The 25,255-nt window shown below is 32.3% G+C and overlaps 1 protein-coding gene across 1 annotated transcript in view; it reads right to left on the bottom strand.

Moving 5' to 3' along the window:
* PCDH15 (protocadherin related 15) overlaps positions 1–25,255 on the bottom strand; it is a gene marked incomplete in the record, with an annotated part of 701,567 nt that overhangs the window by 201,991 nt on the left and 474,321 nt on the right. Inside the window, 2 exon segments of the mRNA XM_036222126.1 lie at positions 1,052–1,131; positions 22,439–22,571. Of these exon segments, the coding sequence (XP_036078019.1) occupies positions 1,052–1,131; positions 22,439–22,571 (213 nt within the window).

The raw sequence follows: 25,255 nt of genomic DNA, 5'->3' as shown, positions 1-25,255 counted from the left end.
ATAGCTCATCTATAATTTGTATTTATCCATAGGGAAAGATTCAAAATGGTTAAGCCTTTCCTTTTTTAAATGGAAGTTTATTCATCTGTCAAATCTAAAAATCTGGGAAATCTTGTTTCCAGGCATATTAACTCATGGTTGTAACATCCTATTTGACATGAAAATTGCAGCTATTCCTCACAAGACCACATGACCATGAATGGTACCTTTGTTTAGCATCATGTACCACATGTTGCTAAGACTAAAGCAATGCCTAGCCCATTTGTCAATTTTTTTATTTTTTTTATTTTACAATCATGGACTAAACTCAGGTCTCCTTTATTTCAGGGAGTAAAATCACTTGTGACCACACAAAAAATATCAGAGAGGTATCAAGTACAGCTCTTTAACAACCAGCCACATATGACAGCAGAACAGCTACTTTGCTATCACAGAAGGAAGAAGGAAGTAAATGATCCCTCTGCAAACCTCAATTCCTTCTTAATGCCTACTCCAAGTTCTCTCAAAAGTTATGGTTAACATTATCTTTGATAGGTTTGGAGGTGAGTAAAATTACATTTATATAGATCACAAACAGCCTTAGCGTGGACATGCAATATTTTTATGTTAATTTTTTAAAAAAATATATCTACGTTACTCAAAAGTTGAATGATGGACTTTGGTGGCACTCTAAATGTGTCTGAATGACAGTTTGTCTTACAAAATTCCCTTTGAGTGAACTATTTAGTGCCATACTCTTTGTAGAAATGTCCTTGTTATTATGAGGAGCTGACAATTTTAGAGGGATCTAATTAGTCCCAGGTTATGCCTGCAAATGAAATGTTTCCACCTCAGTGGATTTTATCTAGTAAAAAATGTTTAAAATAAATAAATAGTCTCCTGGGTAAAATTTCTGGATTCAGAGTTATTCCCCCCAGCTCTCATTAACATTCATAGAAAAAAAAATGTAAAATCAAATTACAAACAGCTGAAATCCTCTGATTAGAAGTCTGTTCTCTTGCTACCAGTACATTAACATTTAAAAAAAAATCAGGAATCATTTCTAACTTACGTTTCTGAAAGATTAAAAACTCGCTGAGGATCTCCATTTTCAATGGCATATGTTATTGGGTCTCCCTCTCGATCAGTTGCCTTCAGAGAGAAAACATAAATCAAATAACAAGTAATTGATATGCCTGCTATTCAGTATAGTGCAACATATAAACTTGAAACTAACAGCACAGAATATCCATGATACTCATAGCATAAGGATTAAAAAATGAGCTAATGGCAAGATGTAAAATAATTTAATATCTGATTCCAAAATTGCATCATTTTATCTCATCTGAAAGTAGTAAGAGCGAATATGAATAATATTTTCTGAACATATATGTGGGGAAATAGAGTAATGATTTTTCTAAAGTTTATGTATTGAATTTTGCATGAGTTTGTCTTATAATTTAAACAAACGTGTTAAACTTCACATGAATGTTTATAGTGTAGATAAATTATTTAATCCACTTTTTTTCTTCATTTTCTGCTCAGAACATATCGAGTCAGGAAAGCATTATGGTTAAGAATCCTGAATCTGCATTCAGAGAACCTGAATTTAAAGCTAGGCTCCACCTCTTAATTTTGTGATTTTTTTCTCAGTTTCTTCATTTATACAATGAAACCTATAACAATACAAAGGTTAATAGATATTGGCAAATATGATTGAAATAATCTATGTCAAGGCACATAGACTAACATCTGGCACACTGTGAGTTTCCAATAAATATTACCCTTTTTTTTTTCTTCTCTCGAGTCAGAGAATACAAAATTTATAGCTTCTGACTTTGGGTTCTGGGTTTTTCTTACTCAAAATAAAAACACTCTACTCTGTGGCATTGGAGACTGGAATTTGACCTTCTAAAGCATCCAATAATTTCCTTTTCCAATGAGCCTTTAAATCTCGTTATGGAAGATAAGGATGAAGAGAGAAATCTGGATGATATAAAAGGGATATGAAAGAGATTTCACTAAGTATGACCCAGGGAGAGGAGAAATATCTGAGAAACGGCTAGAGGAATTTTCTTTATATATTCCAGGCCTGTCAGAAATATCAACCTCTCTGACTGATAGGCACTGACGTTAAGGTAGGTTATAAGTATAGTTGTATAATGTCCTTTCAATGAAAATAACTGTTAATAACTGTCTAGCAATTAGAACCTAGTGTAAAATCTCATGTTCAGACCAGCAGGGAGGCACTGTTTCTACTGATAGGTCAGATAGCTTTGACACACATGACATAACCCTGGTCATAGAATAGTTCCATTAACTACCACAACTGATGGATGGCCAGAAGACTCTTTTGGATTAGGTAAACCCCAGAGTCCAGGGACAACTGAAAAATAACAGATAATATTTTAAAAGTGTCAGGTTCTGTGTGGGAAGCTTTGCAGGATTATTTAATCTATGCTTGATAAAAATGTCTTCTCCATGAAATACTTCCTTAATGTGTCTTCTATAACATCACATCTATCTGCTTTTAATTCTGCCTTATCGGCTACTTCTCATTTTTCCTTTGCTGATTTCTCTTCAAAACATATTTACACTGGATAATTCCAGAGGTTTGTCCTTGGACCTTGCTCACTTAGTCACTTCATCTAATTGTATAACTTCAAATACTATTTAGATGCTGAGGATGCTCATACCAATATCTCTAAGCCAGCCATTTCTTCAGAATTCCAGACATATCTAATTGCTTATTTGAATAGAAAATTAGATGAATTATAAACATTCCCAATTTAAAATGTTAAAAATCCCAAATCCTGATCTCTTTCCCATTCCTCCTCTCCTTAAGAAAATAACCTATTGCTTTCAGTAACTTCATTATCTCAGTAAATAGCAGCCACTACCTCCTGCTTCTTGCTCAGACCCCATATCTAGACCTTAATTGATCATTCTTACTCTCTAGTGTAAACTTTCAGTTAATCTCATTAGATCTATCTAAAATATTTGCAGTATCTGGCTGTATCTGACCTTTCCTACCATCTTCCTCACAGATTATGACAATAGCAATCTTACTAGTGGTCTTGCTTTCCCCCTTGCACCCTCATTGCAATCAATTTCTAATTAAGCAGACAAAATGACCATTTCTTCCAAGTCAAGATTTTATTTCTTTTGAGCAAGGCTATTTCATATTACACACACATACATACACATACAATGGAATAAAGTAAAATAGTAAAATATAATGTTATAATAAATTATCTATAGTAATAACTTCAAAACATTCCATCTAAATCTAGATCTAAAATTTTTAATTTCATTAAATTAGTTACAGTGAAAGTCTCAGAGTAGAGAATAAGAAACAAATGACTTTTTAAAGCACACTCAATGGGATTGATAGTATAGATACTTGTTTTCCCCTTGTTTTTTGTTACTTGCCAGAAAAGTACTAGCAAAAAAAAAAAAAAAAAAAGATAAAATGAAACTGAAATAGTGACACTCAGTTAACTTTTTGAAGAAACACTGAATTATGCTATATCTGAAGACTGTATTTTATCACTAAAAAGCTCACATTAAACAATTTCTGTTGTTTTCTCTTCCAGTCGTTTTTTATCTGTCATGCTGTTATAGATATTACTATTTCTTTTTGTTTGTTTATTAGTATGTGGTTGTTGTTATTGCTTTTTTTTTGAGACAGTTTATTGTTGTATTTTCATAAATGCCAAAAGAAATAGATTCTGAAGCAAGATAACTTTGTGTAAATAACTTTAAGTCCAGAGTAATGTTGAACATTTCTTGTAAATCAGATCTATTCTGTTTATATTATTTTGGGGGGATGAAATTGTGGTGGCTGAAAAATTGACTCTTACTGGAAATTACTGTTTGACTATCGCTTGGGCACATAGGCCTTCGATTATAGGAACATAACATTCTAAACAAGCTTTCTGCTTCTGTACCCCTGCTTATGCACTTGACCTGTGAGTTGACAGGTAGTGAATAGAAGAAAGATAGACCTTTGTGTTTAGACAGAATGAAGAATGGGATTTGGTTTGGTGCTTAAAAACCCTGTACTTCTACATTTCAGGGCTGCTTAATTTGGGGTCTGTGTACCCCGGCAGACCCAGGTGGCTGAATAAAGAGTGTTTCCTATAACTTACTGAGTTCCGGTGGTCCGTGTGTCTTTCGGGGTCTGGCGGCTACAACAAAATCACTGTGATTGTGGTGTCATTTTATTTATGTTTCATGATTTTGTCAAGTTAGTAAACTAAAAACAGAGAAGAATTCCTAGAGGATTCTCAATTTCTTTTTAACCAAATTCATTACTTTCAATCCTTGATATACCTTGAAATATTTCTCCAGTTTTGTTTAACTATTCAAATACCTCAGGCTTTTAAAGATTGTGAAAGCCAATAATTTGACTACTTCATTCTTATGCGAGGTTATGTCCACATGGAGAACTTGAAAGATCCAGGATTTAGAAGGAAATCCTTATTTGATTGTTTTCTTTCTTTTATCCTCTTAGTCCACTCTGTTGTTTCAGGATCTGTGGCAAATAGTGTCCTAATTAGGGAGGATTAAGAATTTCTCAGTCAACTAAATCAACAAGGGAAAATGGTGCTACCTGGATAAGAGTTCTTAAATATATCCATTACAAGTGTTAGTTCCAGTATAAATACCATATATCTCTATTTGCCAATATCTTGAGGGAGAAGAACACATAAAAGGAATAATTGGAGAAATGAGCAGAAGCAATGATTTTTGGAGTATTAAGATTTGATCATGTGAATAAATGTGCCCTAAAATATATTTCTAAAATCATTTAAAATTGTGCTTTTCTATTTATGAGTCTAGATAGCTTTCTTTAAATGATGGGCAGAAGTTTATATCTGATATTGAATAGTGAATTTTTAAGTTAAAATTATTGACTATGTACTATATGGCAGGACTATATTCGCATGCCTTTTCTCATTTAAGCCTCACAGTAACCTGATAGGTAAATGGGAAATGAAAAAGACTTCAACTATATCATTCTTTCTGATACCATTCTAATTAGAGTTTTTATAATTTATTTAATTGGAGGATACATCTTTTTTTTATCTAGAGATAATAGTAACTGTTTCATCTTTTAAAAGCAATATATTTTTTTAGTATTTTCCATAACCTAATACATAAAAATTACTCATCCTTAGTACAAAAATATTTCTTATGTTTTTATTTTTATCTGTCAAGTAATATCTGAGCTATTTATTGAAGGTCTAAGAGAAGTATGGTAACATTCATTTTTCTTGGGCTTATTATAGAGTTTACCCAGTAGGCTGTGGAGCCAACAACTTGGGTTCCAACACTGACTGTATCATCTCCTCTCAGGCAAGATACCTAACTACAAAATGAAGATAATAACAAAATTTATAGTATTCACTGATCAATTCAAAAAATATTTATTGAACATCTATGTTGTGTTAAGCACTCAGATTTCACCAGTGAATAATAGAACGGGGGGAAAAAAAATTCTTCCCTTGTGCAGTTTTCAATGTAGTAGGGACAATTAGAGGGGAAAAAAAATTAAAATATATAGTTTTCAGATCCAAAGAAGTGCTACCAAAATATAAAATAATTCAGGAAGGACAAATAGGGGAGGGCAAAGTGATAATTTTCACTTATATATTGGTTTAGAGGGAAGCGATCAGGAAATCTGAAAATTTGACAAACACAAAAGATGACGGAGCAAGTCATATAGAAATGGGCATTAGAGGCAGAGGGTATAGCAAGTGAAAATGCCATAAGGTATAAACATGCCCAGTGAGCTGAGGAACAGTAGCAAATGGATGACTAGCACCTATTTTATTTGGCCTTAGATAAAAAACCTGAGGTTAAATATATACCTCCAGTTAAATGATTGGGTAAAGCTCACTTTGAATAGCTAGGAAGTAATGGAATTTAGTTCTTGGTTTGCTGATACATGTTTAATAACAATGAACTAAGATAAAGCTAGTTTTACCTTTAACTTTGGCTTAATGGACCAAAAAAAAATCGTTAAAGATCAAAGCAACTCTTCTTTCTAGTCTGCTCAACAAGCTTAATCATTGTATCTAATTTAAGTTACCCGTTTTTTAGAAGCACCGATGGGAACTTGAAACATTGAGCAATGTACTTAGACACAGGAAAACAGGAATTTTGAAAAAGGAAACAAATCTTCCCTAAACTAATATTCTGTTCATGTTAAAGATGAACACGACCATCAAGTACCATCTGGTAGAGTGCACTTTGTGCTCGCAGAATGATTCTACACATTTCACAGGACATTAAGACAAAATATCTACCCTTAAGGATTCTAAAACAGATAAAAATCAATGGATTTAGATTATTTTTTCTCTTTTCACTTAGGCAAACAAGTTCTGATTTATGTTATAAAAACACTTGAGAGCAAGAACTAAAATTGTCAGTTCAGTACAGCAGTCTTTTCAAAAATGTGTGTGTGCACTCCTAGTGTTAAATTATTGGCCCTTTAACAAAACATTAATGTTTTTGGATATATTTCAATATGAATTAGTGCATACTTTTAATGGCAAGTAGTCTTGTCTTGTCATTTATATTTGTATATAAAATTTCCTTTTTGAAATAAGTTTATGTAAAATGTAAGTTTATTTGATTTTTTAAAAATACAAATAAATAATATAATAATAATATAACAGATCTGAAACTTGGAAATGCAGCTAATCTAGAATGAGCTTTAATCTTGTCCACCTATTGTACTTCATTTAGCTACTTCATTCACTTTCCTTCTTTCCTATATGATTATTTAACACTTTTTCCTCAGGTCTCTTTTTATTCCTACTCCAACCTTATCATCAGCTGGTGCTCCTGATTATTGTTTCACTTAGAAAGTTGAAGGAATTTTTTTAAACGCTCTACAGATTTCATATATATAGCTTCTGGTAACCATTCTATCTTTTCTCCTTTAATTGACAATGTAGTCTCTAAACTCTTATTTCGGGAAAAATTTTGGGAAAGGATTTTGCATTATACTTTTTCTAATTGTTTTCATTCCTTCTTAAAACCATTTCAATCATACTTCCAACCCTACCACAGTTGAAAACTGCTCTTTTCAACGTCACCAGTAAATCCATTTTGGTAAAATCACCAATCAGTTCACAATATTTGTTGTTGTTTGCATCTTTGTTTTCTTTGCACATTTTTAATTTGCCCTGTCAGTAGCATTAGACATAATCTATTTCTCCCTTCATCTCAACCGACTTTCTTCTCTTAGCTTTCAGGACATATGTTTTCCTGGGTCTCTGTTTCTGGTCCTCCTCACAAACTTAGCACCTTAAAGTCAGTCTTTTGTTGGCTTCTACATTCATTTCCTTAAGAACCTCATCCAATCTCAAAGTTTTACAGTACTTAGATAGTCAAGACTTCAAATGTATGTTTCTGGTCCATATTTTCTTACCTACTCATATTCAACTGTCTACTCAACAGTTTTAATTAGAACATTTCAAATTTAATATGTACAAAATTGGTTTATTCCTCCTGACATTCTTTTCACTCTTATTAATGAAAATTCAATCCTTTCAGTTGCTCAGACTAAATCTTAGTATTCATTCTTAACTTCTATCTTCTTTCTCATATCCAAATCATTAACAAACCCTGTAGTTTCTACCTACAAAATATAACAAGGATAAAACCACTTCTCAGCATTTTCAGAGATAACACTCCAGGCCTAGTCATGACTACTGTAATAGCATCCTAACTAATTTGCACCATAGACTATTCTCAATAGAGAATTCATAATGATCCTTTTAAATTTTAAGTTTATTCATGTCACTGCTCTACTGAAGTTCTTCCATTAGTACCTAATTTCACTAAGAGTAGTTACCTCCCATATTACTGGATGATTTTATTTCTATGATTTTCCTCCTCTCTTAACTTAGACTAGTTTCACCAGTGTTTTCTTTGCTCTTCTTCAAATACACTAGGTAGGCCTAAACTTCAAGGTCTTTGAACTTGACCTGAACAACTTCCCCAGATACCCACATAGCTCATACCCTTACCTTCTTCAACTCTGCTAATGTCACCTCAGTGAAATCATTACTGATCAAATTGCTAGCCCCCATGTACTCCCTTTACATTTTCCCTCCTGTGTTTTTTTTCCAGATAGCATCTATTACCTTCTAAAATTCTGTATAACTCACTAATATAGTCTATTAATTTTTTTCTCCTACTAGAATGTATGCTCTATGAAGGCAGATCTGTTGTCTGCTTTGTTACTGATATCGCTTAGTACTTACAGTTTGGGCCTGCCTTTGCACTTCCTAGGGTAAATTTAGTGTTGTAAAGAAAGTGTTAGTGTACTAGTTTTGTCTCGTATTTCAATCAATTATATTTACACTAAAAAAAAAAATCTTGCTTTGATCTTCATCTTACATACTATACTCCACGCATTTCTCAACTTCTTCTAACCTTGAGACAGAAGAGTGATGGGTGTTTGTGTATGCACGTGTGTGTGTCCGTGTATGTCTGTGTCTGAATATGTGTATGTTAGGCTTATTCTACATCTTAAGAATGTCCTAAGTCAAAACACATTTTGAAGGGGCATTATCAAACATTTCACAAGGGCCAACTAATATTTCAGTTATCTTTGTATATAAATACCAGCAAATTTTATTACAATACTAAATGTAATACATAAGTAACCATTGCTGAAATGAGTATTAAATATGATATGGATTGTATGAACAAAGTATAAAAACCCAGGGAGTCCTTTGTCATTTGAAATGGTGCTCAAAGTTGATACCACAATAGCATGGGCTCAACCTAATGTTTCAGAGTTTCTTATTGCCTGACTCTAACTATAACACTAATTGAGTCTGTCTCTAAAATATTGTTCAGTTTTCCTAAAGCAAATTTAAATGTAAAATGCTGTCAGGGACATGAAAGGAATATCTTATTTGTTAACAATATACATGTTTGCGAGTAGTAGTATTCGGTCTGAGACATACTTTTCTAAGAAGTAGAAGGTTGTGACAAAAAATACTAGCCCTCTTTTACCATTACTTATTGGTGGCTCCTAATTGTTACCAAAAATAATCTAATTATTGTGGAAAGACATTTGGCTCCGTCAATTCTAAACATTCTACATTTAGTAATAAACTAAACAGATAAATATTGCCAAGTTACTAAAGGTAATACTGATTACTGCTATTAAAATACCAATAGCTATCAAATAATAGCCCAAACAAGTATTCCACATTCAAAGCTATATTTCAAATTAATCCTTTTTAATTTAACTTTTAGGATGAGCAGAATGGTTTAATTCTGGTCAATTAAAAAAAAACAATAAAAGCTCTTTATCGAGCAGGTACAAAAATTAGCAAACTTTTCTTTGGATCACACAATAGTCTTTTGGCATGTAATAAATAAAAATCTTCACTTTCTACTATAGTTAGAAACTTTTGTTTCAAGATCTTTTATAAGAAGGAGTTTGATAAAAGATCTCCACCATTTCCACAAAATCTGATGAAAAGAAACCAAGAAATGTCAGCTGACAATCATTTAGAAAACTAGAAAGAATACTCCAGTACTTTAAGAAGAGACGTAATAAAAATAAAAAAAGGAACATTTGAAAATAGATAATAAAGGTCATTTTGAATTGTCTGTTTCCCAGATTTCCTAAATACGGTTTTATTACTCAGATTGTCCATAAAATTCTACTGAAGAAAATGACTCATATTTTACCTTATTGTTCTAGTGACCATATTCTTCTAAGCCAGAGTTTCTTTGTTTTAGCATGACTAAAATCTTGAGTTGAGTAATTCTGCATTACTGTACCCCTCTCCCCACCCCACCCCCATATTATTTTGGAAAAGCATAGCAATAAATCATTTGTAAAGGCATACAATTATTAGAACAGACAAATGTATGGAGAAAATGCTAAAATTAATCTTCTTGAAATGTGTCTTTCTACTTCTAAATATACGTAAGCAGTTTTTTAAAAGTATGTTTAATGTTGGAATATCTAGGGACTATATATTACATTTCATCACTTGAGTATATTTTCTTTTAGAAAACCATCCATTCTCTTTTCTCTCATCTTAAGGCTACATTTCAGATTTAATCAAGAACAAAATGTTTTTTTTTTTATCATCTCTATTTCCTAATAACAAAGATTGTATGACAGTAAAGTCTACACATAGCTAATTAATAGAAAGAGGGGGGAAATGCTAGAGATTGATGATACTGTTTGAAACCTTAGTCCTAGATTTTTTTGAAATCAGATCCATCTGACATTCAATAGATCTTTATAGATTACATGCTATATTCTAGGCGTTGTTCTTGTTACTGAGGATATAATAACTAATAAAACATAGTATCTGTCATTGTAGACCTAATACAATATCTGGCATAGTGATAAGTAAGATAATATGAAGTAAACAAATAAATAAGAATATAAAAAGGATGAAAGCATACAGGGTAAAATGAATATGGAGCACAGTGAGATGTTGTATTATTATTATTATTATTATGTAAGGTGGTGAGGTACAGCCATTTTTCTAAGGGGAAAAGCAAGCAGAAATCTACAGGAAGGAAAGATGTAAGTCCTGTCTAGGAAAGGAGCATTTCAGGTAGTGGAAATAGCAAATGAAAGGGCCCCAAGGAAGGGGTGCCCCAGTGTGCACAGGCAGTGTCCAACTGGGCTGGAACAGAATCATTGAGAGAATGAGAAGTAGGAAATGAGATCAGGTAGACATCAGAGGGATATTTACTTTTATTCTGTGTGACTTGGGAAGCCATCCGAGGACTTTCTTAGCTATTTTTTTTTAAACAATTACTCTGTCTATTGTGTAGTAGACCATTGATGGGTGAGAGTAAAGTACAGCAAACATTTATTGCAATAATAGAGGCAGAAGTTGATGGCAGCTAGAATCAGTGGGAGTGGTAAGGAATGTTAAAATCTGAAAATATTTTCAGACCAACCAGATTCCTTAATTGATTAGAAATGAGACAGGGCTATGAAGAGAAAGGTCAGAGATAGTTTGGAATGTTCTTGGCCTGAAAATTGTGAGAAATCTGGTTGTAATTTACTGAATATAAGAAAATGAAAGAGAATCAGTTGTTTATCTTGGGGTTGGGGGAAATAAGTACTAGGTGTTAAATATGGGATACATAAGTTTTGAGATGCTATGAGAATACTATGATATGCCTTCCAGATCCCCCCCACCCCATATGTTGAAAACGTTGCCTGCTGAAAAACTTCAGCTGTCAGTCCTATTCAGAAAAAGCCTCATCTGAAGAAAGTTAAATTGCTAAATTCAAATCGCATTCTGAGGCAACCTGCATCTGACTTATTTATAGATATATAAAGGAACTGTCTTCTACTATCTTCCAACTCTAAAAGGCTATCTCTGCACAGCCCTAGAGCTTCCGGGGGGGTCAACTGAAACCCATACAGAGACTGCATTAAAGGTCAACTTCTCCCTAAACCTTATCTTGCTTCCTTCCTCTCTTTCCACATAAGTCGATTCCAAGAACACTCTCTAATTAACATCCTACAAGTACATTTTTATCTCAAAGTCTGCTTCTCTGAAACTCAGCCTAAGATAGTTGATTACTTACTATCCAAAAGTAAATATTAATCCTTCAGTTGGACATAAGTCTAGAATTTTAGGGCAGTGAGCTAAACTAGAAACATCAATTAGAAGTTGTGAGCATACAACAATTTGGAACCATTAAACCAAATAAGTAAGGGAAGTGAGGATGAACCATAGAAATAGACTGAGCTGTTGTCTGTGTTTATGAGTTTTTGTTTGTTTTGTTTGTTTGTTGCTTTCAGTTTTATATCCCACGTATGAGTGAAATCATGGTTCTCAACTTTTTCTGTCTGACTTATTTGCTTAGCATGATAATTTCAAGATCCATTCATATTGTTGCAAATGGCAATATTTTATCTTGTCTTATGAAGGGAAGCACAGGAATGGGGAAGTAGCTAGAGTGGTTTATAGAATTGAGGGCATTTTGTTGTTGTTATTGCTTTATATTTAGTTGGGAGATGTCACAGCATACTTTCATGCTGATGGAAATGATCATATAAAGAAAATTTATGATTCAGAAAAATAAAATAGTGATTCTGGAACAATATTTTTGAGCTGGCTAGAGTAAAGAGTGCCATTGGGATTGGCACAAAGGATCTTCACTTAAAAGTTGCACTGGGCTTTGCAAACTACATAGAAGTCCTGAGTGCTACTCAAAGTGTGGTCCATGGAACAGTGTCATTCAGCAAAGTGGTTATTAATCATAATGATATAGGAAATTTAGAGTAAATTTATCTATGCTAAAATTTAGAGTAGTTTAGAAAATTTTAAAGTGATTTGACAGGCTGATTTTATATCTGTTGAATCTAATAGTAAAAAAAATGGGTTTGTATTCTTTGTCTTTCGTATTTCATTTTTCTAATAATTCACTTAACTGCATACTTTATTACAAGAGCTTGAGAAGCATTGATCTAGTATTCAAGAGGAAGAAATTGTTTAGATAAGAACAAGAAATGTTAACTTTTAATCACGGAATTAAAGACAAAACATATGAACATGGTTGCAAAGAGGTTGGTAGATACGGTCATGGAGGGCTGTAAAAGTCTTATTCAAGTGTTTGATGAAAGCATGGAACAGAAGAGGTGCCATAATAAAGCAATTCTTGTCAGTGAATCTCTGCCTCTAGGCTGAATACAAACCACAAATCATTATGTATGTTCACCTGTCCAACTAGCCACAGAGCATCTGCTTTATGCTCAGTGATATCAGAAGAGACTATTTCATCTTATTAATTTATTTTTAGGTTCTTACTTATTTTCAAAAGAACTTGAGAATATAGATTAAATACATTAAAATTTTTTTCTTCTTACTTTTGACACTTTATATTCCTAGAGAAGATAATTGTCCCTAGATGATATCCACCCCTTTATCAGAGGCATCAAAAATTTTTTGGAAACATATATAACAGAACATCTGCTTTAACAGAGAAAAATTCACACTAGAAATATGATTTAATTTTTGCAATAAGCAGATGTTTGGGGTTGTAAGATATTCTGAGTGTCTGTCTATCTTTACATATGTATGTATCTATTTACCTGCCTATCTTTAATATAAAAATAAATTATATTTTCGAATACTTCAGAATCAGGTAAACAATATTAGTCAGTATTCAATGTATTTTAAATTTCTTATGTACCTACATATTCTCTCGCTGATAATGCTATTGATGAGAGAGCCACCTGAAATCTAATGCAAGGAAAGACGAGAAAATGTTTTTTTCACTACATGAACTGAAAATGAGAAGAACAATAAATGACTTTTATTTCTCACACTTATCAAAATCAGGATAACCTCCTAAATAGGGTAAGTCATATATTATAAAATTAAAGGGAAAATTGTCATCTTTTAGTATAATCTGCAGTGTTGACCTATGCAGTAACACATTAAAGAAGCTGAATGCTCAAAGAAAAGCTTCTTTAATGACAGAGAGGCTAATCTCCAACTAACATATCCACAGCGATCCTCATAATATAAATGAGGCTGCAAATTTTATGGCACAGAGCCTATGATTCATGTATACTGTACCTACACCAGCTGTAAACCGTTCATGAATCATAAACTCCTGTTATCATCTTCAGGGGAAAAAATGCATCCTATTTTACAGGAAATATTCATCAAAAAAGAAAGAGAAAAGAAATAACTCCTAAAACTTTTGGAACATTAAAAAGATGTCAGAAAAACAAATTAACAGCTATGACAGGACCTGGTAATGTAAAGGTGCAGGCTATATGATGATTTACATTTCATTCGAAGTGTTCTGGAAATGGATCAATTCTCTAGTGAGATCAAGTCTATCTTTTTTTCGGGACTAAACATAATAATTCTTTAAGGTTTATAATTTAATTCTACAGCTTCTTGAAACTATTAAAAAATGTGAGCAAATGCATGTCACAAATTGACCAAAGCCCTGCTTTACATTTATACTCAAATAGTTCATTAGTAAAATGCACAATTTTATTTCTCAAGTCACCAGAGGTGGCAACATCCTAAATTTTGGTGTGCTTCTCCCCATTATCTCTTTTCTCCTGCTTTTTGTGCCTGAGCTGCTTCATCAGCTATTGCAGTTTCCATCAAGAAAAGCTAAGAAACGAAAAGACACTCAAACTGCCAGAATCAGTCAGCTCACTGATAAATGAAACCAGAAGTTTAAAACAGTAGGTAAATTGAGTTTTCCCAGTGTCAATGGACATTACTGTACAATATTTTTCTTCATTTTTGTAAAGAATGAAGAAGCAACACAAGAAAATAAAATAAAGTTTGATAAAGCAGATCTTAGAAAGAAAAGAATGATCAATTTTGTTGGCAGACCTACTTTAGTATTGAAGGAATTGTTTGCAAGTTTATGCAAAGCTGAGGAGACTGAGCAAATCTCAGTCTCTGAGAAAGGAAGAATAGAATGATGGTTACCACAGAGACTCTAGAGTCCTATGTCTTAATTTGGAATTCTACATCTACGACAGGTTTCTACTTGACTTTGGGAAAGTTACTTCACTGCTTTGTTAAGAGTATAAAAGAAAAAGAAGCTTTCAAGTGCTTAATGTAGTTCCTGGATTATAATAGCATTCAACTAAAATTAGATAGTGATGCTATTATTATTAATATTGATCTCTTAGCCACATATCTTTGGGCTTCCAAAGTATCTCTTTGTTTTCTAAATTGCAAGTGGTCATTCCTTCAAAATGGAAGAGCTAGTAAAAATCAAAGTGGGTGAATGTATTCTTTGAAATGTATCCATTCTCCCATAATTGTTGACATTGCCCTTTCCCACTCATTATTCCAAATGACCAGTACTTCCTGCTTAATTTTAAAATCCCAAATTTTAGTATGAGTTAACAGAAAAATAAGAATGGTAATCTTCCTTATGGAAAATTGAAATAAAAATACCATAAGTTAAACACTTTCTTTTATTTCAGCCATTGAGCTCTGCAACTTACATGCTATCTCATTTAATATCTGCTTTTCTACCCCAAAGACACCAACCTCCCTCCTGTTTCCCAAACTATTAAAATTTTGCTTTCTGGTATATACCCATTAGTCACCATTATTTTATTTAACAAATATTTATTGAAAAATAAATATTGACCCAAATATTTATATACGTACATGATACTTTGATAACTAATATTGCTTTTGTTTTTAGATAGCTAATGTAAGACCCATCTCTTAGAGTATTTTGACACAGTTTAAATAAATGATTTAATTCAATATACTAAACTAATGCTAGGTCTTAGGGGTGAAATAATATGTTTTATATTTTTTTCTTTTAGAGGTACCTTTATAGTTTATTTAAATCTAACGGATGGCATTTTTGTGGAATTTTTTGGTTTGCTTTTAAATGACACTCATGTTACACTGATTTCCTATATAAAATCAGTAAAAATTTAGGCTTTGTAGGCTATTTATTAATATTTGAATAATATTCTTTGCTCATTATTTTACCTTATTTCATTTTTAATTGTTTATATTTTATTGGCACATCTTTAAAAATGTGAAAACTATTCTTAGTTTACTAGCCATACAAATAGGCTATTTTGCCCATGGTGATATTTTGTCAACCTGTGCCATATTCATTCTTTACTTTTTTAAAAGTAAACAGTGACATTACTTTAAGTAAATTATTCTTTCTACTACCACTCATTTTCAGAAGTAAGTCCAATTGTCATTGAAATTGAGGTGTGATGGCAAAAACAGAGAACAAAGAGAAAGACATTTTAAATCAAGAAACTTATTTTCTTCCCAATCCCAATTCTTGGCTCCTAAAGTAACAGACTGTGTGCAAGGAGCTTCATACCTCTCCTTCATCCCATTTGTGTGTTTGTTATCCATTTTGCAAAGTATGTTTGAACATTCTTTTGGGATGATTTCACCAGCTATAGTTGAATAGATCGTTTGATTCAAAATTTGCTCACAACTTGGATTCGTTCTTTATAGTTAGGCATAAGTTTACTGCTGATCACTAAATATTTTGATTATTTGTAGCAGTGTGAAGAATCTAAGCATTCTGTCTTGAATAAGCCACATTAGAAGCTTTGTCAAGGCCTTGAGCATAATGCACTTTATCTTAATGCAGGAAAATATCACAATCAGGAGTCTAGGAATGGAGTGAGACATCCAGAGTTGATTTGTTTAAATGGCAAACACTACAAATCTGTGCCTTCATAAAATCTCCTAAATATTTCTTTCTTCTGTGCTTTTATTGTAAGTACAAAAGGTCAGAACTATATTATCCTACAGCCAGTTTGAACAAGGAATCTCAATTCTTGAGGAATGAAATAAATGTTTTTTTTTTTTCTTCATATCAGGCTGCCGTATTTATCACTTCCATTTCTAATATCGTGTTTAGCTGACTTCATCAATGTTTCAATAAATCTACATATTTAAATCTATAGATATGTTGAATATCTATATAAACAGTTATCTATTTAAATCTATAACTCTTAGTAAAACTGTCTCATTTTTATTAGTATAATATATTCCTCTTTATTTTAAAACCAATTTTGTTTCTAGAGACTTAGTGAGGTGAATGTGATCTTCTCACTTATATACATCGTTCTTCCTTTCATTTCCTCCTTGATGCTGGAATAGAGAGGATGTAGAGGAAATAATATATAATTTTTAAATTGCCTGTATTGAGGTCGAGCCAAGGTTAGTGTGAAAGAGGACTGGCACCAACAAATCCCACTGTTAAGTAGTTCAGTCTTAAGCAGCCTTCCTAGGAATTGGTGGTACCTTGTGAAATTGTGATATATCGTCTGCTTAATTCCCTGTAGTGACCTCTTTTCATATATCTTGATGTACGTGCCTCTTTACTATGCATTCCTCTTAATTTTTATTTATACTTAGAGTTCCCAACTGAGATCTGTGTATCCAGGCAGGACTCATCTTACCTACAACAAAGTCTTCAAAGGAGCAGGTCACACTCTCTTGCCAACTGCCCACTCCACCATGACATTTATTTTCTATGTTCTTTCCCCTGCTATAGTTGCATTGATTCAAGTCTAAGCAGAGAATTGGATGTTAATCTCCCCTTATTTGTAAGAATTTCTCTGGGATTTTTTTCTCTTAGTCTATGACTAAGAGAAACTTTGTACTACCCAACATTTGATGACCAAAAAATTCATCTTCATCTGCTTCTACAAAACTGTTTGGGAGATCTCTCCTACCTGAATTCTTGGACAATATTCTACTAAGAACTAGAAATTCTTTGAGGTAAGATCTGGAAATTCAATAATTTTTGCTCGACTATTTCTTATCCAGGTTTTAATCTATGTTCTATTCTATAACCTCTATGTAAGAGAGGAAAATAATCACTTAGTATTTCCTTTAACTGCTTCTTCCTGAGACCATTGAAATACCTCATACCTTCCCCCAACCTTTGGTATCAATTATCCTTATAAAAATCATAAAATTAACTTTTCAGAAAAAAACAAAACTATTTAAATGTAAAAGATACCCACGTCCTGAAAAAAAGAGAAAATAAAATTTAATAGTTCTTCTATAGCCTTAAATAAAATATTGTGATATAGATAGAGTCTTGATTTAGGAGTTAAAGGAGAAAAACAAACAAATAAACAAAAACCTACTCTAATCTCCTCCATTTCTGAGTTTATTTCCTCATTTTCCAGATACTAAACATAATAATACCTGTCTATTTATTAGGATCATGGTGATAACCAAATGAAATGATGAATTATACATATGTTAAAGAAATATAACTGTTTTAGCGGGTTAAGGTAACTGACTTTTAATTATGTATAATGACTTATAAGTGAAAATTTAGAAATAAAATCAAATAAATGATTGAGAAATATGGTAGAGACAATAATTAGAATTAAACACTGATTTATCAAATCCTACTAAACCAATTTTTTTAACTTATGTTTTTATTTGTTATAAGAAGCAATAGAAGTGATATAGGATTTGGTGTTCTAACAATTAACTTTTAACATTCCATTTTTAAGACTAGACTGTTAAATATACACCAATCAGTTATTTCTAGAAAAGACTGTTTACCAATAAGCTGTTTGTAAGGAAGATATATATATATTTTTTCTTTGTCTAGAAAGTGAAATAAGCATTGTTCAGGATTGAAAGAAGGATGAATAACAGGTAAAGACTTATGAATGCTGAATAGTAGTTACGGCCAAACTATAAAGTGACCCCAATGAGAAAGCAGTACTTCTTCCTGTACAACTAAAGTAGGGAGAAGAACAGAAGATGGAGGACTTGCAGTGATACTTCAAGTATATGGGAGTAGAACAGGCATAGTGGATAAGCATATAAATATTTCACCAGACTGCTTAATGTGTTTTTCCTTTGTCTGCAACTTAATCAATTGCACAAAGACCTTAGGAAAAGAGCCTTCTATGTTTTATAGCTCAGTTTCTCTCTTGTAAAATTAGGATGATAATAGCTCTGATTGCATTGTTTTTTAAATAAGAATTAAATGGGGAAACATGTGAGAAGTATATATAATATATATATATATATTCAAAGTAATTATTTTGAAAATATTGGTAGAACTTTTCTAGGGAAAATAAGACATTACCTGCATTACTGACATTAGATTTTGCCATGTGATCAGTAAAGTTCTAGACTGAGGCTGTTTCATCAGCCTGAATATGGAGCAAAGACTGAATATAATAGTTCCTGCTACCTTGTGATGGGCATTAACTGTGAAATTTGGCAATAGAAATCTATCTATCCTAACCAATTCACAATTTGGTACTTAAAAGTGGAGTGTGACATAACAAACACTCAAAAAGTAAACAGCAGTGTCTTAAGAGGGTTGAAGGTGGTAAGGAAATGGCCATTGGATGCTCTCAGGATGGGAAACCATAATCTGCAGGAATGAATCATTTAGAAGAACTGTTGCCTGCAATAATATAGAAAGCAAACAATGTACAAAAGGACTCAGTTCTTTGACATCATACTTAGCCATGAGATCAGTGTGTGCCTCCTTTGGTAGGACTATATGTCCCTACTGTGATTAACCCAGGAGGAGCCTTGTGACTTGATTTAGTGGGTGAAATGTGGGCAGAGGTCATTTGTTTCTTCTGGGAGAAACAGAGAGCCAGTTTGTTGTGCCTTTGTCAGAAGAACAACATTGTCCCAGACAGAGGCTCCTCTATTATTCTTAAGTGAAATAAAATGAAGAACAAAGCTGTAACTGATCCACAATGAACATACATTATGGGTAAGATATAAATTTTTCAGTTGTAAATTATTAACATTTTGAATTTGGGTGAATGTAGACATATAGCCTAGCTATCTTTACTAATACAATAAGAACTTAAACAGTGTCTAACTCATTAAATGCCTCTTAAATGTTAGATATTATTATTATTATATGAGCATCATGATGGGAATAATACAAGTATTCATGTGTAGAAAAGAATTATGCTATTATGCTAATGATTCTAAGGATGGGTTGAACATCAATGGGAATGTGAGCCATAAAGGGTAATTTAGAAGGAAATAACATTCTTGTGAGGATAAAAAAAAGTTGAGGTATTTTTGAATAAAATACATAGTCGCATTTGGTAGCAGTGGGTTATTTTAAGAGTAATGAAAATAGATGAAAATTTCAAGCAGGGGGCGGGGGATAGTTGAAGGAAGCTGTTGGAGTTAACTCATTTTAGTAAGTTAAAAAAATTTCTGGTGATTTTTCTAATTCAATGAATAAGGAAGAATATAAAGTAATTTAAATATTTGAGGAAATTGCCTATATATTCTGTGGTGTGCTGGTAAAAGTTTAACAAGCAGCTCTGGAGTGAAGGACAAGGATGTATTACATTTGCTAATTTATGACATAAATACACCCATCCTGGCCAATTTCAAGCTAACAATATGATGAACTGAACATGGCGTTCAGGAGAGATGCACACAGCTGGCTCTCTTAATCCAAGAGTACAAATTAGCTCCAGCATACCATTCTAATAGATTTCACTGGTAGATCAGAATAATATAGAATCAGGCTTTATAGCAGGGTCTGACCAACTTGGGAATTAAAAACATCCACCTAATTCTAACCCTAATCAGCATAAGAAGTTTGAAAAAGAAGAGCTGGGTAACATTTTCCTCTACCGAACACCCTCAATACAGTAGCCAGGCAAAACAGTCTTAATACATTGATGAAAATTACAGCCTCCCAAATAGCTTTTAGATGGAATGAAAGGAAAATACTTAAAAGGGAAAGTGGAAAGAGATACAAGGATTGTTGTCTGAAAAGAAGCCATATTGATCTCAGTCAAAACAGATTATTTTGAAGTCTGTTATCTTCAAAAATATATTTCCTAACAAATTCTGTCTTTCTAAATTGAATGGTGAGGCAACAATGGGTTGAGCTGTGTTAAAAAGATGAGGATGAAGCTAAAAGTACCTCTAATGTATTAGGTTATTAGAAGTCTTTGGAGGGGTAATTTGATGAAAAATTTTTGAGTTTTAGGTCACTGGTTTAAATTCAATCTCACTTGATCATGAGCAAAAGTAAATAGCTATTGGCCTATGAAAAATGCCTGGATCTTTCTAATAGATACTGCCACTGCAATTGATAGCCTCTCTTTTGCTTCTACCAGAAGCACAAAGGGTGAATAGAAATGTTATTTCAAGTATTTTCACAGCTTTTTCACTAGAGAAATTTGAGATAGGAAAAAGGGCAACTCCTTTTCATCTCCTTAACTCTCAGGTAAAATTATCATCCTATAATACCATTCCAAGATGTCTCTGGGATGTATTGAAACCTGAACCATCTTACAAATAAAATCATGTTTTACTTTATAGGACGTGAAATTATATAAAGGCACATTCTTAAAGAATATTTAAATGTAAAAATTTATAATTGCTTGGCCTGATTCTAACAAACCTAATATTAGTTTTTCTTCTCTTCCTGTTTAAATAAATACTCATATATGTGAATAAAATAATTGTATTATTCCATTAAATGCACTTGTCTTAATATTTGGTTTTCCATATTTTATTATTTTAATGCTTTAACTTTCTGTTTTCGCCTTCCTAAAGAAACTGCAATTTTTATTTCTGTCTTTTATTCTGTCCATTAAAATCCCCCAAATTTTCTTATTACGAATATGTCTACTTTCATATAATTTTGTCTCCCGCAAGCTTTAATAGCAAAATAACAACAAAATCAAACTCTTGTAAGTTACCAGGAGAAAAAAAAAATAGATACTGGAGCAGAAGCAAAGAGAAGTATCTGATGATGCCAACCAAATTTTTGGCAGCTTCAGATAATAAGTAGAATACAATGGAATGAACCTTGTTTTGGAGATAATGATAATTCAATCAACTGATCTTAGGCCTCATTTACTTTCTATAAAGCTCACTTTCCACATTTGGATAATGAGGTTGTTTTGTTTCATTATTTCTACATTCTATGGAATTTTCACTTTTACATCATCATGTTTTAAATAAGAAGGTGTCAGTACTCAAATAGGATTTGAGCAAGATCTGGATATGCCTATGTTACCTCATTTCATGGTAAAGATTGATGCTGAGAATTTCCTAAATCATCCTAGTAAAATCTCTCCTAACCTTCAAGGCCAGCTTTCTGAATCTCAGGTCAGGAACTTCTGTTATTCCCATATAACACCAGAGGAAAATAAATTCTCTGTCCGATGAACATTCATAGGTAAAATAATATGTCATGTTATGATCCTTAATGATTTTTATAGCAAGTGAAAATTATCAATACCATATGTAGTCCACCTTGAAGCTGTCAATTCAGTTGAAGATAAAGCATTATCTGGCCAAATGTGTTTTAGTCGGGAATATATAAATAGTGAAAACCAAGCTACCATCACACAAGTAACTCATATGCCTATGAATCTGAAACTGCAAATCAAAATATCAGCTATATCTATCCCATTCATTTAAACAAATAGACCGAAGCAAAGCAATTACAAGATTTGCCCATGGCCACAGAATGTTGTCTACCTCAGAATTATAATGCCTACCATCAGCCTGTGAATCTAAAGTTATTTTCTCTATACAACACTGTGGCAAAAATAAATCCTGCTAAGCAAAAGAATCCAAGATAGAAAATAATAGTCAGCTGCAGACTCTTTGGATGCAAAGTACAAAATATTCAAGTGCATGTTTCTACTCCCTTCATTCTCTCTTGTAATGATTGTAGCTGATCCCTGCCAGCTAACATTAGTTCTTCAATTGTGGCAATCAATAGAATAGATTAGCTGTGGAAACCCTCCATCCATATTACCTCTGCTTTCCTTTCCAGATGGAATTTTCATTCACTAGAGTGCAAGCAGACATGTGAGTTTTTACTCCTCATACATGAAAATAAATCCATTAGTCTTCAAAGTTGTCTCTACAGAACTTTATATATAGACAAAGGAGCATACCTGTAGATTTAATAAAACAGCACCAATCCTCATTGCTTCGCTGATTTCAAGGCTATACATCAGCTGTGGGAAGCGGGGCGGGCTTTGATTATTTGGAGGAAGCACTTCGATATATACAGTGCAGATGGAGTGTCTGAAGAGAAAGAGAACAAGACAGGTGAAAATCTACATCACATTTAATGACAGACTGCATTTGGTATTGTTGTTGGGTTTATAAAAAACAGCATTTTGAATTTTTATAGAAATTAATAAAATAATTCAGAATAAAAGGATAGGTGAAAACTACCACCAAAATATAATGTTTTTTTTAATGAAATTATCTTAATAAAAGGAAAAGAAATACCTCAGGTACTGACTTTTCCTACCTATATTAATAGTGTGAATTAAAAAGAAACAGTCCAAGTGAAGCCAATAAATTAACTTGCCTTGACTTCTGACTTTATTTTTTAAAATCTCTTTAATAGCAAAAACATTCTGTAAATATCTGCTAATATAAGCTGTCCTTGGGGTTCTCTTCCTATTAAACCAGCAGAGTAAGTATTGATTAAAATAGCACAAAACCAAAATGTGAGTTGTGTTTTATTAGTTCTGTTGCTGACATCAGTCGCTTAATGTAAAAGTATGTCAAGAGTCAGGATCATAAAATAATCACTGTGTGAAATAGTTGGAAACAAAACTAAATGTGTTTTTTAAATTAAATTTATTGGGGTAACATTGGTTAATAAAATTATATAGATTTCTAGTGTGTAATTCAGTAATATATCATCTGTATATTGCATTGTTTTAAAATCTTTTTGAAAGAGTATAGTATAAAAAGTTAGAAATTAGATTTAATTAAAGCCTTACTTTGATGGGGAATTTTTTGAAAGATAAGATTCTCTATTATAAGGAGGAAAAAAATTTTAATTGACTCGATATATTTCAACTCGATATATTTCTTAACGCTGAAACTTCTTTACACAACAAAAGCTAAAGAAGCAAGATGTTCAAGGTTTGAAGAAACACTGGCTAAAATATAAATGAGGCATGGCAATTTAAAAAGTTAGTCTTCTATCTCGAAGAAAACCACCATGACCTGAGATATATGCTTTAACTTTATTTTAACAAAATCATGACTTTGCAAAATCATTTGTTCTAACTTCTATTTGGGGCTAGAATTTTCTTAAAATAGCTCAAAATTCTTTTTTTGTGTGTGTTTCAATTAAAAGACATGATCATCAAAATTTTTATTCAGAGATTATTATATTAAAATAATCTACTTTTTGAAAAGCTTTTAAGAAAATAATAATCATGAGAACTAATTTTTTTTTTTTAGTTTATCACTTTACAATATGCCTAGATCCAAATTGTTTCTCAACATGTCTTCAGTAGCTGAGATACCTATAGAATTTTAAACATTTCTGAAAAGCTGGAGTAATTTTTTAAAAATTCACAAATTTATTACAATATTGTTCCAAAGTAATCTCATTTTAAATTAAAATCATTTAGATTTTTATAATCAGTTAAAACATCTGTATTAACTCCTACCTCTGAATTTATCACTTTATTATTAAAATTGCCAATAAAAGTCAAATTCTAATTTATTTTATTTTCAAAATATTTTTAACAAGTGAGCTTTCAAAATAAGTATAATAGTTAAGGTTAGCACAAAGCTTAAATAAAATTACATATATATGCATGCGTTTGTACTTGTATGTATGTATTTGTTTATAAATGTTTATGTACACACACATAAGAACATATTTATCAATTATTTTGATAATTGTTCAGAACAAGATTTCTTACTTTAGTCTATAGTATGGGGTAAATAATTTGCACTTACTTATTTATATCCTTTATAATATTTTAGATATTTTAATGCATTCATTCACTTTTCTAGGCTAAGTACCAATGGGCATGGTATTCCCTCTCCTCTCCCCTGAGAGCAATGTGATGGTCTTAGGAGTTGGACATTTTGAATGAGAATCTCTCAGTGTAGAATACAACAATCTTCATTTTCCATTAAAATATAGGGATCTACATACAGACATCAATTTTGAGAACCACTGCCCCAGAAGCTCTTGGCAAGTATAATATGTAGACTCACCTGCTTTTTAAGTTAGTAGCCCAGAGGATTTCTCTACAAACTAACTTAAAGCTTTCCCAAATAACCCTGAAGGGAAGAGGTTCTCTCATTGATAAACATTTTTCTTTTTCGACCTAGAACACACCTATACACTAAACTCAAAACTTACTTTCAAAAAGTTAGACCCTTCCTGCTTTTGATATTTTTTAAAATTACATCTGATATAACTTGCAGACATTCTTATCAGAATATAAGCCTCATTCTACTTATGAAAGTGTCTTTTACACTAAACTTACTATAATTTGTGTATTTTCTTATTCTTTCTTCTTTAACTATCTTCCTATTAGAAGGTCAAACTGTTTACACCCACAATTTTACAATAAAGGCCTCTAACTCACATAAGACCTTTGCATTTGCAACAGAGAAGAAAACTTTAAGATTCAAAACAAAATGGACCCTAGGCCCCAAAGAAGAAAGGAGAGAATAGCTGTGGATCACATAACTATTTCCATCATCTTTTTTTACTTCTTTTCTTCCTCTCCTCCTCTCCACAACAATTCAAATGCTAGAATTGCTAATAATGTTTTTTCTCCCTTTGACTTAGATCTTAGAGCTATTTGAGAAAGATCACATTTCAAGATCTTGTATTTTTCATCAACATCCTGCCACTTACATACAATGTATTAAAATAACCCCAACCTTCTCTGAGGGTTATTGCCTTAAAATACTATCCCATTTTGATCTCTGATATC

Source organism: Rousettus aegyptiacus, unplaced genomic scaffold, assembly GCF_014176215.1.
Source record: "Rousettus aegyptiacus isolate mRouAeg1 unplaced genomic scaffold, mRouAeg1.p scaffold_m13_p_6, whole genome shotgun sequence".
In the NCBI taxonomy this organism is placed as follows: domain Eukaryota; kingdom Metazoa; phylum Chordata; class Mammalia; order Chiroptera; family Pteropodidae; genus Rousettus; species Rousettus aegyptiacus.
This window is presented reverse-complemented; position numbering and strand designations above follow the sequence as displayed.